Source organism: Balaenoptera borealis, assembly GCF_965194805.1.
Source record: "Balaenoptera borealis genome assembly, chromosome: 9".
NCBI classification, from domain to species: domain Eukaryota; kingdom Metazoa; phylum Chordata; class Mammalia; order Artiodactyla; family Balaenopteridae; genus Balaenoptera; species Balaenoptera borealis.
This window is the reverse complement of record NC_138873.1, coordinates 67857335-67874609: the sequence shown is the minus strand read 5'-3', so window position 1 is coordinate 67874609 and position 17275 is coordinate 67857335. Positions and strand designations below refer to the sequence as shown.

The 17275-nt window shown below is 45.4% G+C and overlaps 1 protein-coding gene across 5 annotated transcripts in view; it reads right to left on the bottom strand.

The window, feature by feature from the left end:
- The window catches only part of MDN1 (midasin AAA ATPase 1), a 158290-nt gene that overhangs the window by 39624 nt on the left and 101391 nt on the right, over positions 1 to 17275 (bottom strand). For all 5 annotated transcript variants that reach the window (XR_014248649.1, XR_014248650.1, XR_014248651.1 and 2 more), the window contains exons 58-73: positions 16577 to 16703; positions 15733 to 15903; positions 13012 to 13226; positions 12251 to 12638; positions 11388 to 11497; positions 9742 to 10447; positions 7895 to 8056; positions 7175 to 7448; positions 6202 to 6437; positions 5508 to 5603; positions 4781 to 4875; positions 4399 to 4520; positions 3647 to 3793; positions 2689 to 2798; positions 2000 to 2073; positions 1316 to 1514 (exon numbers count right to left, since the gene is read on the bottom strand). Coding sequence is in view for 2 of the 5 variants with exons in the window: in XM_082405917.1 (XP_082262043.1) it covers positions 1316 to 1514; positions 2000 to 2073; positions 2689 to 2798; positions 3647 to 3793; positions 4399 to 4520; positions 4781 to 4875; positions 5508 to 5603; positions 6202 to 6437; positions 7175 to 7448; positions 7895 to 8056; positions 9742 to 10447; positions 11388 to 11497; positions 12251 to 12638; positions 13012 to 13226; positions 15733 to 15903; positions 16577 to 16703 (3232 nt within the window). In the remaining 3 variants the exon portion in view is untranslated. The remainder of the gene's footprint in view (positions 1 to 1315; positions 1515 to 1999; positions 2074 to 2688; positions 2799 to 3646; positions 3794 to 4398; positions 4521 to 4780; positions 4876 to 5507; positions 5604 to 6201; positions 6438 to 7174; positions 7449 to 7894; positions 8057 to 9741; positions 10448 to 11387; positions 11498 to 12250; positions 12639 to 13011; positions 13227 to 15732; positions 15904 to 16576; positions 16704 to 17275) is intronic.

Sequence of the window (17275 nt, the reverse complement as noted above, 5' to 3'; positions counted from 1 at the left end):
CCAGTGGTTAAGACTCCACGCTTCCACTGCAGGGGGCATGGGTTCCATTCCTGGTAGGGGAATTAAGATCCCACATGCCACGCAGCACGGCCAAAAAAAAAAAAAAAAAAAAAAAAAAAAAACCTGAAATTCCTGTGCTGTCATCAATAGTAAGTTTAAAAATTGGATCAGCATGACAAGCGGTGAACTGACGAATACAATCAAAAGAAAATTTGGCAGCCATATCATATGTGTGCGGCCATATCATGGCTGTATGCTCCATTTCTATTATGCTTTCTGAACTATTAAAATATTAAAAATCGCTTGAGGAACCCGATTGCTAACTCTATAGACCCAGGGTGGAAAGCACAGTAGGAAGACAAAAGTCATTACTCCCTTAAGAGTGCCCCCGGACTCCCCTGGCGGCGCAGTGGTTAAAATCCGCCTGCCGATGAAGGGGACACAGGTTCGGGCCCTGGTCCGGGAAGATCCCACACGCCATGGAGCAACTAAGCCCGTGCGCCACAACTACTGAGCCTGCACTCTAGAGCCTGAGAGCCACAACTTCTGAGCCCATGAGCCATAACTACTGAGCCTACGCTCTAGAGCCCATGAGCCACAACAAGAGAAGCTACCATAATGAGAAGCCCGTGCACTGCAGCAAAGAGTAGCCCCCGCTCACCGCAACTAGAGAAAGCCTGCGCACAGCAACAAAGACCCAATGCAGCCAAAAATATATAAATAAATAAAGTTACTGGGCGGGGCGGGGGGTGGGGGGGGGAAGAGTGCTCCCTACACCCAGTGATTATGAAGCAGGGACATCCTCCTGTAACAGGCCTGCTCACCCAAGGTCTCGATAACTGTTTAAATTTTCAGGAATTTTGCAAGCCAGCTCTTAACTCTTGGCGCTTGAAACTGGCCATGATGGGAGTACATATGTTTCTACACCATGGTTACCAGCAACCAGTTCAAACCAGCAGATCACTGCACACAGCCACTCCCTGTGCAGCAGCTTCATCACGCGGGAGCCCAAAGGCAGCTTCAATATCCTACTCCTAAACTGATGCTTTAAATCTTCCCTCACAGGTAGATGAACTGTTCACAGGTAAGCACAACAGTCGTTTCCACAGGCTAACATGAAACTTCCAGCACCAGGATTAATGCTTTCTGCCTTACTCTGCAGCAGGTCATGCAAACAAATGCTATACCACTAGTCCAAAGAGGAAGATTTCAAAGGCATTCCCTCACCTAGTTCTAAGGACACTCCTCCCACAGAAAGCAAAGACCCCACACAACTAGCTCAGGAATAAGCAAACACTATCCCACGAGCTAATACCTGCGCAGCTGCTGGCCGGGCTAACAGGGTCTCTCTCAGTGCCCGATTCAGACTCTGAATGGGCGACTCCTCACTTGCGGCTGCGTCTGTTGGCCTTGGCAAAAAGTCCAGCTCTTCCTCCTTGTCACTCTCCACCAGGGATGACCGGCAGGGTTCACTCAGGACAGCTTCAAATTTCTTCATGAATTTAAAGAGGGTTCTGGCCCCAGGTAATGACAGAGATGGGCAGAAAAAAATAGGATGGAAAGTGAGGAAATATGTAAATGACATATAACACATACATAGATCACTTAATAACTTGTACCTCTGGTACATAATGAGCTCCTTAGAAACTCATAATCTTTTTTTAAAGGAAAAAGTACGGCAGGTATTCTCGTCTCTCTTTTCTAGGAGGAAAAAAAAGCCAGGAACGGTGGGATCACTTTGCTCAAGGTGAGCAGGTGGCAGGGGACTCGACCTTCCATGGCACACAGCCTGCTCTGCCTCCAGACACACGCGTTCCTCCTGCAGGGAGACTCTGCTTTGGGTGGAAGGGCGTGGTGTTGGGAAGCCAGCAAGACAGTCTAGTGTTTTTTAGTTAAGTTCAAGGCAGCACAAGTCAGGCCTCTGTAACAATGTAGTCATGTTGTCTACCATTCAAAAATTCTGAGGTTTGGTCACCCCCAGCTTTAAAAGATCAATTACCTGTGTGTCTTTTCCACAGACTGTTTAATAGACCAGAAGCTGACATCATTCCACTTGGATATCTTAACAAATTCCTGTAAGATAAATGAAGCTCAAGAAACGGCTTTATAATGCTGGTGTCATTCTGTTCTTTCTAGATCATCTGTTTGCCGAAGACCAGAGCCCACTCCATCTCAAACACAGGACTGTGTGTCAGTGAACAAGTAAAACAAGTCTAATAAAGGAACCATGTGTTTGTCTCAAAGCAATGGAAAAAAGTGCTCCTACAATCAGTAGGTCACTATGTACTCTAGCTTAAACCAGGGTTGATTCCACAACCACTGAAAGTGTCAAAAAGAGAGGATCCTCCTTACACCCCCAGCACCTCAACAGCCCATAGACCAACACCAGATGGTGCGCGTCTGAGGTGGAAGATCAGCCTGGGCAAGACCAGGGGAGCAGGCACTAACATCCCTCTTAGGAGCCTCTGAAAAGGCGCTACGCCCCGGAACCCTCACACACGCAGCCAGGCCAGCAATGGAGCCAATGCTGCAAAATGCAAAACCCGCCATCCTAGTTGGCAGTTGCAATGCTCTCCTCCATTCCCCAGATCCCCCTGCCTCATGGTCAAATAGATTAAAGAACAGAACTGAGGAAGAATTTGCTGATTTTGTCCTCCCAATAGTGATTATGACAGCCGTTCATCTTACTTTAAGCTCTTTTTCTAGGGGGGAACGAAGTTCCACAATTTTGGCCTGGACCCGGTCAAAGAACTGCTTGTAATAATGGTACAAATTCCATAGAACACTGCAAAGTGAATCTGGAAGAAACAAAAAGGAAACAAAACACCACACTCGCTGCATGTGCTGCTGGCTCCCCCTGAGGTTCACATCTCTGTGATGACCCTTCCTCCTTACTCTTTAGGCCACGAGATCACAGTGCAATGTAGCACATGCAGACTGTATGACAGCTCATTGGGAAGCTGGGGTGACCAGTTCCCAGAGACGCAGGCTGTCAATCCTACCCTGTATTTTCATTTCAGTTTGTACTGGATTTTTCTGGTTGCACTTTTGTTCTTAAAGATGGTGTACTCAGACGTTCTGCCAAACTCACAATTTCCAACCCTTTCTCGGAATCTGATTGTAAACTCAGCAGAAACTAAGCCTGTTTTAAAAGATGGCATATTAAGAGGCTCACCTTGACTGCTCATTCACGTAAATCTATATTCATTTTACAGCGACACTTTTGTCTAAACTGCTGTGGTCAGCGATAGGAATCGACAGTAGAAGTTTTATGTGCAGTTACTTGACATGTGGCAGCGCTCTCCCGAGATCAAAGAACCTAACAATGGCCTGGATCAAGCAGAAGCTTAGCAGGACATATGCACTGTCTAGACAGAAAGATGTGCTGCCTCAACATGCCAGCTCCCGAGCTCTGCATCTGGTGATTTACCTCTGCCACGGTTTGCTAGCCAGGGCTTCACTTATAACCAGACTGCACTCAACTTTAATGTTTTTCTCTATATCTAACCTGAATCACATTATAGGAAAAGACAACTGAAACTGTCTTGTTTAAAACCTGGTATGCAACAAGACACCTGTCTCATGTGGAGAATTCAAAGGGTAAAATTAAAGAAAAAATATTATACATACATATGTATATCCTTACCTTTTCCTTCAACTTGTGGCATCAGCAAGACATGACAATGGAAAACCAGTAACATCTGAAGTCGTACGTGGAACTCTCCCAGTGAAGATCCTTCAATAAATGCTTGTAACGTGCTGACCAGCAACATCAGGGTCATCTGTCTGTCATCTTTAGAGATTCAAAGAAGAAAACATATATGTGCTTGCAACCATCACTTGCTGTCACAAAGCGCACACAGTCTACTATGGGATTCCCGTGGGATGGCCGTCAAGTAGAGACACCAGTTAAGGTGAAGCTTTGAAGCAAGGACCACAGCTAAATTCCAAGCTGATTTAAAAACTACAGCCCCACTCAGGGTATGTGTGAAATGCACTCACAGCAAATTAGGAAACTGAATTATGAGGCATTTGTTCTAAGTATGAGATGAAACCCTTTTCACTCAAGCATTTTAACTACTACCTACCAAGACAGAAACTTTCTCTTTGACTTGTCTCATGGATATAGAGAAGAAGGAAACTTTATCTTATGACTAGCTCTCTAGACTCTGGACAAGTCACTTAAACCTCTCTGACTTCCATTATTATTCTTAGTAAGAATAAAACTACACAGCTTTCTTGGCTGACCTCTCAGGAATACCTCGCACTCAAACGATACATCCTATGTGAAAGTAGTGGGGCGAGGACCCATGGGAGCAGGTAAATCCCACACTCTGCAGCACTTCAAGCTTAGCTTGGACCCTCTAAATAAGCAGGGAATTTACAGATGGGTGTTACCTTCCTGCTCTTCTGTTTGTTCTTGCATGTGCTTCTCCAGCATCTGATAGATGGAGAACCAATGCTTGGTGGATTTCTCAGTATGGCGTTTCATGGTATTATCCAAACTCATGGACCAGCAGCTGAAACGTGGAAGGAGAGGCCAAGGAGGCATTTAAGGAAACCTATTCAAACATCTGAAACCACAGAAGCAGAAGCTAAATATTCACTATTCTTTCCTCCCAAATGGAGATGGAGAAGCTCCCAGTCTGCTGCCTCCGAACGCATGCTGTTGTCTGGTCTCCAGCTGACATACTACATAAACTCTGAAGAAACAAACTACCCAAAGACTATATCCCTACAACCTAAGTTCAGGAGGGGAAGTGACAAATGTATCACTTACTTCAGTTCCAGTTTACGCCAACGGATGACCATCTGAGTGACCACATCAAGATGTTTCCGCAGAGACAGGGCTCGACTTGCATTCTCCTCCCAATCCTGAAGAAACACAGATAAAATTTACTATGGCCATTATTCAGTCCCCTGACCACCTCCTCACTCAGGAACACCCTGGACTTTTCTTGAGCAAAGACCCCTGGGACCTTCAACAATTTTATACTGATTTACCAATAACTAACCAGAATGAGTTTACATCCAGCTTATCCAGCTTTGAGTTCTTTCTGGTCACTTGACAGACCTCCAGCAGAGCAAATAGCACAGGGTTTGGAGACCTGAGTCTGAATCCCTGTTGTTAGTCACGTGACCCCTCCAAAGTCCAGAGCCCTAATCTGAAAATCAGGGAAGCACCAGCCACTTCAGAGGCTGTGAGAGGACTGAAGGGCTGAAGAGCGGAGGCACGCTGCCGGTCTGAAGGCCAACCCAGAAGTCCTGGCAGACTGAGCCCTTAGGACTGGTGGACGCTGCGTCCCATCCTTGAGAACAGGTGAGGCAGGCCCCCTATGTGTCCCATGGAGGCAGTGGCTTCACTTGCAATAATCTGACCCTATGTCAGAAAAACCAAGGAGGTTCATCCTTTTCCAACCCAAACTATCACATCCTGTCCCTCTAACGATAAGAGAATCTCTTCAGTTGACTATAACTAAAATGAAGACTGGAGAGAATCCTCTTACCTGTGCCTTTGCCAGAAGGATCTCTAAGCCATTCAGGAACTTCGAGATGGGGCTGGAAAGTGGGAAGCTACGAATCCTGTCCATTACAACCAGCAGCTGCAGGGGGGGAGGGGAGGGAAGGGGGGGGAAGAAGATTTGGGCATCCTCGTGGGACTGTCAATCACCCAAAGTCACAGGGTACTGAAAAGGGGCCTGACTGGAAGTTTCATGCAAAGGCCCTGCTTCGTGAGCACTTAGGAAGGCTGCGGGTGAAACTTCCAGGGCTGCAGATCCTGCCCAAGATAAACACTTTATCTGCTGCATTACTCTGGAAATAAGATTGAGTTTGATAAAGTAATTACTCTTATTACTCTCTGTTATAAGTTATTACAGAATTAGCTGAAGATCACAGAGCAAGGTCTGAGTTAAAACTGCCAATCTTGAAAAAGCCAGGCCCTTGTTAGTATAAGGATGTGTCTGAATAAAGAGAGCAACCTAGCAGCACTTCAATATACGGACGGCAAACCCTGAGCAGCAGATAAAATAAGTGGAATCTCAAACACCATTTACACAACAGCATTACAACCTGGTATATTCATCCTACAGGGAACAGCACCTCACTGAACCGCAGTTCTGTAAACCTCTGTTTGCGTATCCAGTGTGCAAGTCACTGCCCCCAGTACAGTGAGAGGCTGCCTCCCCACTGCCGCCCTACCTGCTCAAGCGCCGGATGTTCCGGCCAATCCTGCAGCAGCTGGCGGACGGCCTCTGAGAAGCCTTGAAGCACAGGCTGGCAGTGCCGAGCTTCCGGGACGTTGGGGTGATGGTAAAAGTCATAGGGACCGTCAGACTTCACCATCAGGTCCAAGGTCCCCTCCCCAAAGAGAGTGTTACGGGACAGGGTGTAGGCCAAAAGTTGGCTGCCCAAGAGCTGGTCATTCAGCTCAACTCCTGTGAAGTTAACAAGATCACTGTAAAGTTGGTATCAAGTTACAATGAGGTCAGCAACATGCTCAGAAATAATGAATGACTGTGACTAAATGAAGTAGATATTGCAATGCCATTCACCCCCAAAGCAGCAAAGGTCTAAAAGACTGTGACCCCAATACTACAGTGGTCACCAAAATCTGCCCCAAGTTTCGGTATATACAGAGGAACTCAGATACTGCCTACATGTAATCAAGAGGGTACAGAGTTTGGTTTGATGGATTCCAATTCCCAGTTTTTGTAGCTCTTCTTGGTAGGCAGAAATGAAATTTAAAGCCTCCTTCCTACTTGCAAGGAATAACTCATGAGGTCACATAGGAAACTGCATCAAACCATATCCTGTGAGATTAATTTGTGAGTTGCCAGGTTGCTCCCAGGAATACATGACTTCATTAGAAAAGCACTGAAGCTGTGAAAGGGGAATTGGAAATAATGCGGAGAAACAAGACCATTTAAACTAATTCTATATCCTTACTCTTAATCCCTTTACCCCCACGTATTCAAAGGGTGAAAACCCATCTTTATTGCAGAATTTTAAATCAATTTTTTGGAATTAGCTTAAGTCCTTTAAGCTAAGGAAACTCCATCAATAAGGAATTTAGCAGAAACAGGGACGTAACAGTTTTCAATTGTTCCAGAAGTAGCAATCACATCTATTCGTTTTGATTTCCCAAGAGCTTAACAAAAGTAAACTACCATACCCATCAGGGGGTAGAAGTTTGTCACAAGCGATGCCCCAGTCTGGTAGCAGGACAGAAACAGGCTGAGGTAGTGCTCTGCTCCGTGTGGCGGCGGCGTCTGCTGGTACCAGAGGGACTGAGCAAAGCCGAGGCACAGCTGCTGGTGTATCAGCATCACAGCCTGCATCGAGCTCTGTGACAGGAGGGCGGGGTCTGTGGCGGCCTCCTCTTCTTGCCCGTCGGAAGGTCCCTTATTTGCCTCTAGTGTTGATTCTACCAAAATATCTGCGAAGTCCTGTAAATAATATTAGAGCAATTGAACTTTTAAAGTCAAAATCCAGTTCTAATAAGACTAAAAGGAAGGGGGAAGGATGGAGTGTGAATGATCAAGAAAATGAAATAGGGAATTACGTGCATTGAGAAATATTTTAAAAATTACAAAACCATTCAAAGTGATGTAACAGGAACTAACATAGTGCTGTAGGTCAGTTATAGAGTAAATCCTAAGAGTTCTCATCACAAGGAAAAAAACTTTTTTCCTTTTATTTTGTATCTATATGAGATGACGGATGTTCCCTAAGCTTACTGTGGTCATCATTTCATGATGGATGTAAGTCACATCACTATGCTGTACACCTTAAACTCACACAGTGCTGTATGTCAATCATATCTCAATAAAATTGGAAGAAAAAAAAAGAATTCAAAGGGCAGGTGTGTGGTATCAAGGGAATTCATTCCAACCTCTCCATGCAGTGGGAACTGTTTCCTGAACTCCCACTCTTCCTCCTCCTCCTCGCTCAGGGCTGTCCTAGAGTTCCTGCCCCGGTATCTGTACAGGCTGCTTTCCTGCTCAGCCTTCTCTTGGGCTCTGCGTTCCTGTTCATCCCACTCATTGATGATTTCCTAAAAAAAAAATCACACATTCCAAAGGAAGCTTATTTGCCTTTGCTGAGGCATTTACAATGAACAGAGGCAAGACTTGCTATCTCTTCCTCATGAAAACAAAATACCATGGTTCAAGAACAAATAAATGCCGACATCCAAGACACTAAATTCCATGTAACAGAGAGCAAATGGGATTTGTTTTCAAACTGTGCATCTGCAGCAACCTGACTTTCCTAAAACCCCCCTTGCTGTACTGTTACAATTTCGCAGGTGTGAAACCTTGCTGTAGTGGCACGACTGGGGACTTCCCGTCAGGCATGAATGGTGCCCTGCACTAAGGACAGGGTGAGGGTCAGCAACGTGGGTGTGTGATGCAGGCTGCACTTGGCCAGCACCTCAGGGAGATATCCTGGGGGTTCGGAAAAGGGAAAATGGGCTGGGGACTGGGTGATGGAGGGGAACCAATCAGGCAAAACTGGGCTATACGACACCAGACATTTCTTAAATTCCCTACTACCTCTAAAGCCCTACAATTGGCAAAAACTATAAAGAAACCACCCAGTATTGAGAAGAACTGAGGAGATAAGCAACCCCAGGATGACAATTTGTATTAAAAGCCCAAGCAAGCAGTTAACCTTTGTCTCAGCAATTCTGTTTTCTAGAAGTTTTACCCAAAGATCTAGCTTTAAGACTTTTAGGATGGCACTGGTTTGGGTTTTTTAAATTTTTTTCCCCAAAACAGAAAAAAAAACTTTACATATAAATGTAAATATTCAGTGACAGGAACTGTTAAATGACTTACCCATACAACAGAAAACCCGGCAGTCACTAAATATGATACAGGTGGAGAATACCATAATCATGAGGGAAATAAGCACTAAATTTTAGCTGTTAGGTTTTTCAAGGCAAGTTATAAAACAGAATGGACTTTCTTAGCGGTTTGTAGGGCTCGAGCCATGTGAGGACATTATCTCGGGGACCACGGAGGGTATAGCATTGTCCTCAACCAGAGCAGCCCTTTTATCTGTTAAATACTGGATCACTCTGCTAATACCTGTATTTTTTAAAAGGGTCTACTCCCCACCACCCAAAAAAATTGTAAACCACTGGGAAAAAAACAGCTGTAAAAAATTTAGTGTCACAGACACACACTTACAGATACATGCGCAAATGAGCAAGCCTAGAATAGAACACACCAATGTGTTAACAGTTATATAGTTTTGAGCGGCAGAATCTAATAATTTCGCTTATACTTATTCTTTTCATTGTCTACAATGAAAACAAATTGCTTTTGTTGATAAGGGGAAAAACAGAATTTATTTTATTTTATTTTCTTGGCTGCGCTGCTTGGCTTGCAGGATCTTAGTTCCCCAACTAGGGATTGAACCTGGGCCCCTATTTTCTTAATATTAATAAAAGTTCATTCAATTACATGGCAAAACCCACCATAAAGTCAAACAACCAACAAAAAAGGAGAGAATATTTGCAGTGTGTATCAGGCATAAAGGGCTAACAACACTAATATTTTTTCTAATCTCTTAAAAATTGACAAAGGCCCCTAAACCTGACAGGTAAACGGGAAAAAGCCAGTAACAGACCCTAGATCCCCAGTGCCTACCCACGGTCTCACCTACACCGGGCACGGCTAGTGTCCTGCAGGCGCCCTGCTCGTGCCCCCAGCTCCCGTCAGGAGGAGGGCTTACCTGACACACACGCCTGAAGAGCTGCAGGGCCCGCTGGTCCAGCTCTCCCTTGCACAGCACGTGGGAGCGCAGGTACAGGAGGGCGTTCAGCAGCAGCTGTTCCTGGGTGGGGCAGGGCCTCTGGCTCTTGCCCTCCAGCTCCCTTCCTCCCAGGCGCTTAAGGAGCAGCTTCCCAAGGCCTCGCAGGACCTCCTCCGACTTCACCGAGCACAAAGCATCTGCGTGAGCATAGTAGGTGGGGAAGGTGGGGCCCACTGATGGGAAAGCCAACAGGGATGTGGCCAGGGCACCCAGCCTGTGCGCGCAGGCCACGCCACCATGGAGTGAGGCGTGGACCTCGCACGCCACCAGCCGCATGCCGTGCTGCAGCTGCAGGACAGACGCCTGCAGCGGGGCCGCTGCGTCTGGGTAAAGGGCAAACTCCTCTGCCAGCCGCCTCCGGAACTGGTGGTGTGACTGCTGCCAAGAGGCCTCCTCCTTCAGAAGGTTCTGGGCCATCTGGGCAGCCCGAGGTCCGTCCGTGTGGAGGGCCTGCAGGAGCCGAGTGAGCAGGTCCTGAACGGCAGAGGCCTTGGCGATGCTGGTGACATAGTGGTGGACCTCCTGTACCAGGGACTCGTACGCAGGCAGCGGGGGCCTGAAGGCCTGCTTCTTGGACAGGCTGCAGATTAAGTTCTCCAGCTGATCAATTCTCTGGCGAAGCAACCTAAAGGCAAATTAACACAGTATGCAAATTCTGTCAGAAGCAAAGCAGCAAATCCAGACTGAGCCTCAGGAAAACAGAAGGAAGACATTTCAGCTACTGAGGCATAAGATGATATATGGACAATTATAATGAAAATGGATAATATATATACAGGCATTTACCACGTGCAACATGTGTCGTCAAGCATTTCGGAGGCACGTCTCGTTGAAGTGGGCACTATTATCCTCCTTTTACAAATACGGCACTGAGGTTTAAGGTATTGAGTGGTCTACCCAAGGTTTAAAGCCAAAGGTCAGGGACAGGACTGGAACTCAGAACCCACTACTAAACAGTATTTCCTAAGGTAACAGATCTCCACAGTGCACGTCATCGCACGCCACTCCTTCCACATTGAGAATAAGCTCTGCTTTCAACCCTCCTGGCCCCATGCGAGTCCTCCCCCTCCTTTTACAGAGTATGTATTTTTCCTGATTATAACCATGGCTTTGGGATCTACCTGCTAATGTAGTTCAGAGATGTAGATCATAATCTCAGCTTAACACTGTAATTATACTACAAAATGTCTTTTTAAAAAGAATATTCAAGGGGCTTCCCTGGTGGCGCAGTGGTTGAGAATCTGCCTGCCAATGCGGGGGACACGGGTTCGAGCCCTGGTCTGGGAAGATCCCACATGCTGCAGAGCAACTAGGCCTGTGAGCCACAGCTACTGAGCCTGCGCGTCTGGAGCTTGTGCTCCGCAACAAGAGAGGTCGCGACAGTGAGAGGCCCGCGCACCGTGATGAAGAGTGGCCCCCACTCGCCGCAACTAGAGAAAGCCCTCGCACAGAAACCCAACTCGCACAGAAGACCCAACACAGCCAAAAATAAATAAATATTAAAAAAAAAAAAAAAGAATATTCAAGCCAATAACCCCCAACTGGAATAATCACTACGGTGTTACCTGACGTGAGGATGAGAGTGACCGAGGACGACTTCATCCTCCAGGTCTCTTCCGGTCTGCAGCTGGGATGAGAGGCTTCGGGTCTTCCACTCACACTGCAGCTGTTGTAACTAACGGAAGGGGAGAGACTGGTCTGCTGTGCCCAGCTAGGACCAGGCTCCAGAGACAAAGCCCTGGGGAAGGGTCGCTCCCTGGATGGAAGGAACCTGAATGACCCAAGGGCAGGGGTTTCTGTTCCACTAACGTGGACCACTCACCTCAGAGCTGTCAGGTGAAAAGAAACTATCTCATTTATGCCAATGAACTTCTAAGTCTCTGCTACAGCAGTCTGATCATCACCCCAACTAACATAATTTTCCTTCTTCAAAATATAGAACTAGTGTATCACTATCTTAATGTACTCAGTTCCTGAGTTTGGCTGGAAGTTCAAATAGCAAGAGATACACCACATTATCCGAATCTACCTACTTCCTGAGTTTTGGATAATAAACGCCAAAAGTTCAAAACCTAAGGAATGCTATACCCTAAAGAAGTTACCCAAATCCAAATATCCACCACTTACTTTAGGCAGAGGGATCTGGATAGGGAGGGATACCACTAGTGGTCTCCTGTTGTGCCCTCTGCCCAGGGCAGCCTATCAGCAGATACATCAGAATGGCCCCTCCCAGTGCCTGAACCCACTCAGAGGAACCCGCAAAGAGGAAAACACAGTCTTTAGAACACACTCCTGGGATGTCACAGGGCAGCTTATGTAAAATCATCCCTCTGTGCTCTGAGCACCCAAAGGGAGAGAAAGGAGTAATATACTAAGCAAAGCCAGCCAGTCAGGGATGCAGCCCGCGCTCCAAACCCTCCCTCCATACCTCTTCCTTGGCGTACTTGAGCTTGTACTCCCTCTTCACGGCAGGGTCGAAGCGTGCCTGGGGAAGCCAGGTCTGGATCTGGAGCAGGCCCAGGCTCACCCACAGGCTCCCACGGCGGGCTGGCTCAGGCAGGTGCCGCTTACCCTCCCCCTCCCCAAACAAGTGGCGCAGGGAGGTGAGCAAAAGGCACAGCAGCTCCTTGGGCAGCGTCCCCTGCCCGGCCATGTCCCCGAGAGTCTGGCCCACGTGCTGGCATGCCTGGCTGTCCCCAGGCAGCAGCTGCTCACAGTGCTGCACGTACTCCTGCCGCCGGGGCTCAGGGAGCAGCTCTGCCAGGCCAGCCAAGTGCCGGCACAGCACCAGCCGCTGGAGCTGGGAATCCGTGCGTCTGTGGGGACAGGGAAGCACTTAAGGGTCTGCACCACAGCGACCCCCATTCCTTTCTCATGCTACTGTTCTTCCAGAAAATGACAAGACAGACTGCACTGCCTACACCTAGAGGTGAATTTCAATTCTCACTTAATCTGATACGGTTTTCTAAGTACCATCTTCTTGATCACAATATACTTACAGCTGACAGAGTGGCTGGCCAGCTCACAGCAGTCTCTGTCATGGACTGAAAACCTGCTCATCCAGCCAGAAAACACCCTTCCTCCACCCACCGGCACTAGCCACGACCGAAGAAAGCTCTGACCGAGGTCCCCACTACCTGCTCTGGAGGGAAGACGGGAGCTGTACCGTCTACCCGGGGGAGGGAATACCTGAACTCTGCTACGGAAGGGACAGCCATGTTGGTCCACAGCACCGAGCTGATGTCCTGGAGCTGCTGTGATCTCTCAACCCACTCCCCCAGGGTGACATGTGAGGAGGACAGGATGGGGAGGCCGCTCACATCCCAGGGACTTGCTCTGTAGCTGCTGGTCAAGACTTCAAAGCAGCACTTGGAGAACACTGCTCTACTGAGACTTCCGGGACCCTGATAAGGGGAGAGGAGTCATGTTAGCTTTTAGAAATTAAAAAAAAGGGTTTCAACAAGCAGCACTGGGGCACCTTAGAGGAAAGAAAGAAAATTTTAAAAGGAGATTCAGGTTGCTAGGAACAGGTAAACATCAGCCTGAGACAGGACCAGAAGGGCAGAATGGGGTCGGGTGCAGTGGGCCTTTGAAGGACTCCATTCTCTACGAGCGAGGAGCACTGGGTGCTTTAGTCATGCAGAAGAACACACCTCAAACCTGGGCATCAGGAAGACCAGTCGTGCAGCAGAGCTGGGGGCAGGAAGGTGAGACTTGGAGGCAGGGGAAGGAGTTGGAAGACGAACAGAAGAGCCAGGGACAAGCCTGTCTCCCTGGACTGTTAACCTGGGACACAGGAACAGCTGTCCACGAACAAAGGGTTAGCGGGTCAAATATACATGAGAGCAAACCTGACTCTATGCAACTCTTGGGGACCCATAAGGTTTAACACTAAAAGCTTTGAGAGATGTTTTACACTAAAGAAATCAATCTTGACAGAGCAATGGAACAGAACTGAGTCCAAAAATAAATCCATGAACATCATGGGAATAAGGTGTTATGACAGAGATGGCATTTCAAAAGAGATGGAAAGGATGAACTAGTCAAAACTGGTGTTGTTAATACTGCTTTTGGATATGCTTGTTTGTATAAAATAAAAAATTTGCATCCGCACCTCACAAAACGAGATACCCAGATGAGACTGATGTAAACATAAAACTAAAACAAAAACAGAAAATATGAGGGCTTCCCTGGTGGTGCTGTGGTTAAGAATCCGCCTGCCAATGCAGGGGAACATGGGTTCGAGTCCAGGTCCGGGAAGATCCCACATGCCGTGGAGCAACTAAGCCCGTGCGCCACAACTACTGAGCCTGCACTCTAGAGCCCGCGAGCCACAACTACTGAAGCCTGTGCGCCACAACTACTGAGCCCATGCTCCACAACCAGAGAAGACACCGCAATGAGAAGCCCGTGCACCGCAATGAAGAGTAGCTCCCGCTCTCCGCAACTACAGAAAGCCCACGCGCAGCAATAAAGACCCAACGCAGCCGGGAAAAAAAAAAAAAAAAAAACAGAAAATATGAGAAAATGGTTTTTTTAACTCTGTAGGTAATGAAGGCTTATTTTAAAAGCATGATACCAAAGCCAGAAAGTAGAAAGGGACTGGCATACTTGAAAAGAAAACACTATAAAACTTCTGTGATATAAGAAAACGTCTTCAAACTTGAGAGATGACAGAACACTAGAAATGTATTTCCAAATATATGTTGGGTAAAGGTTTAATATCCATAATATATAAAGAGAAGTTCAATAATAAAATGATGATTAATGACTTTTTTTTTTTTTTTTTAACAAAATGAGCAATAAACATGACTGGAAAATTCAGAGAAAGAAATAAAAGCAATCAATATACATATGTAAAGACATTCAACCTGAATAATAATCAAAGGAATACATATCAAAATGAGATTTTTTTTTTAACTGTATGACTGGCAATAATTTAAAGTGTTAATAACACCTAGTGGGGCAAAGATACGGAAACACAGGATATATGATAAGTGAAACGTGCTCTTGTCCCAAGTCCGCCGTGGTCATCCTGACTTCATGTTCTCCCTCTTCACTGTCTCCTTGCAGGTTTAAAAAGTGAAAAAACAAAAACCTACTTCCCTAGACATTCTGATAATATTTACAAATCTCTTTAAATGTGAAGACACTTTGGCCAAGGGTTAAATTCCAATTCTCGTCACACATCCACAGAAATACTCAGACAAGTGGACAAAGGCTTATACAAGGGTAGTTGATGCAGGTATGTTTGCTACAGGAAGGGGGAGGACAAGGCAAGAAACCTCAATGCTTATCAAGAAGAAAGTGATTAAATGCATTCCAGCACATTCGTACAGTGGAATACCTTAAAAAGAATAAGCTGGAATGACAGGTGCAAATTTCCACGACATATCATGTGAACCAAGAAGGTGGCCTTGTTTTTGTTTACATATGTATTTAATATAAAAATACATGTTAACAGAAGGATACAGAGCAATGAGTGGTTATTCCCAGTGAATTCTACATTATATACGTATATAAATACACATGTATACATATTGTGTATGTATATGTGTATGCATATATATATATATGTATATATATATACACACACACACACATATGCACACATTATCTGCATGCTTCTGTACTGTTTAAAATCTTATAATTAGAAAAAATATTTCAATTAGAAAAGAAATTAAAGACTTTTTAAAGGAAATTGTTTTTACGTTAATTCAGGATTTCCCAAATCATTTAAGATGGAATATCTTTTTTGAAGGTACACTTATTAATATCCTACAGAAAATAAAGTATTGCAATCACTTACTTAGTCACTGCTCTATCCTAGGAATAAATGTTCATTGCTAGATCCATTGAGAGGTTTCTTCTACTATCATCAAACATTTTTATAATTTTATGGCGACAAACCTTTAACGTGGGGTCCAGAAGGGACTTGGGTGTCTCCCTCTGCTGCACACCAGGCAGAGGGCTCCACGTTAGCCAGTACTCTGGGTTTGTGGTCACGGTACTGCTCCAGAAAGACGTAAACGTGGAATTAAATAACTCGGACCACAAAGAGATCCTCTCTTCAGTAGACATCTAGAGATAAAGGAATAATTAGATAAGAGAGTATTTGAGAAAGGTTCCATAAATCGTTATACGGTCTGTCTTGTAAGACTCATCTAAAACTAACATGCGTTTAAAGATTATTAATCCTAATGTTCCTGGTTTTCTGCCACCCCAGTTGTCTTGGTCAAGTCACTTAACCTATTTATAATTTTATAAAACATAAGATCTGATTTTATAAGAGTGCATGAGAAAACTCAATTAAAATAATCACACAATTATGTGATCAAAATAAATAAATGAATAAAACATTATTATCAAAAAAATTTAAGGTTGTACTAATGAAGTTACATTAACTACAGTTTACCACTATTCACATTTAACAGTTACTCTTGTGGAAGGATAAAAAACACTCTGACAATACATTTTTGAGCAAGTAAAATAAAAATAAGCAAAAATTTTAGCCTCATTTAACTGGAAACCAAATGAAATGAATCTGTGGTAAGAGTAGAGAAATACCAAGGAAATTACTGCCAAAGAACATTCAAAGTTCTCCCCTTGGAAACTTAATTCAGATAAGACTAGAGTTTTACAACATGCAGTTTTTGAGATTAAATAAATAAATGTTCTGCAATCAGTCTGTCATAGAAAATCTAATCAGCTCATAGTGTAAAGGAGGTTTTTTGATTTTGATTTTGGTTTTTACCTTTTGATGGTGCGCTAAGGACCAAAGGTCTCGAAGCTCTTGAGGAGCAACTGGTGTGTGCTTAAGACAAAATGTGATGTGATGACTTATCTCCTCCTCTACATGGGGTTGCTGGTTTTTGCTGGACCTGCTCCAAAAATAAAGAGGGAGAGAGAGTGGGCTGTAGGCTTTCAATGAGCTGCTAGAAAACTGCTATGTAAGGGAAGGGAAGATGGAACACACAGGACATCGAGTACATTTATTTAAAAACGAGCAAGTAATTTTACTGGAAAAACACCTAGTAACATACATACATTCATTCATTCATTCATTTATATAAATTTATTTAATTAATTTATTTTTGGCTGTGTTGGGTCCTCATTGCTGTGCGCGGGCTTTCTCTAGTTGCGGCGAGTGGGGGCTACTCTTCGTTGCGGTGTGCGGACTTACTGCAGTGGCTTCTCTTGTTGCGGAACACAGGCTCTAGGTGTGCGGTTTTCAGTAGTTGTGGTGCATGGGCTCAGTAGTTGTGGCTCGCGGGCTTTAGAGCGCAGGCTCAATAGTTGTGGTGCACGGGCTTAGTTGCTCCACGGCATGTAGGATCTTCCCGGACCAGGGCTCAAACCCGTGTCCCCTGCACTGGCAGGTGGATTCTTAACCACTGCGCCACCAGGGAAGTCCCATACCTAGTAACTTTTAGAAGTGGAGCCAAAACAGGCA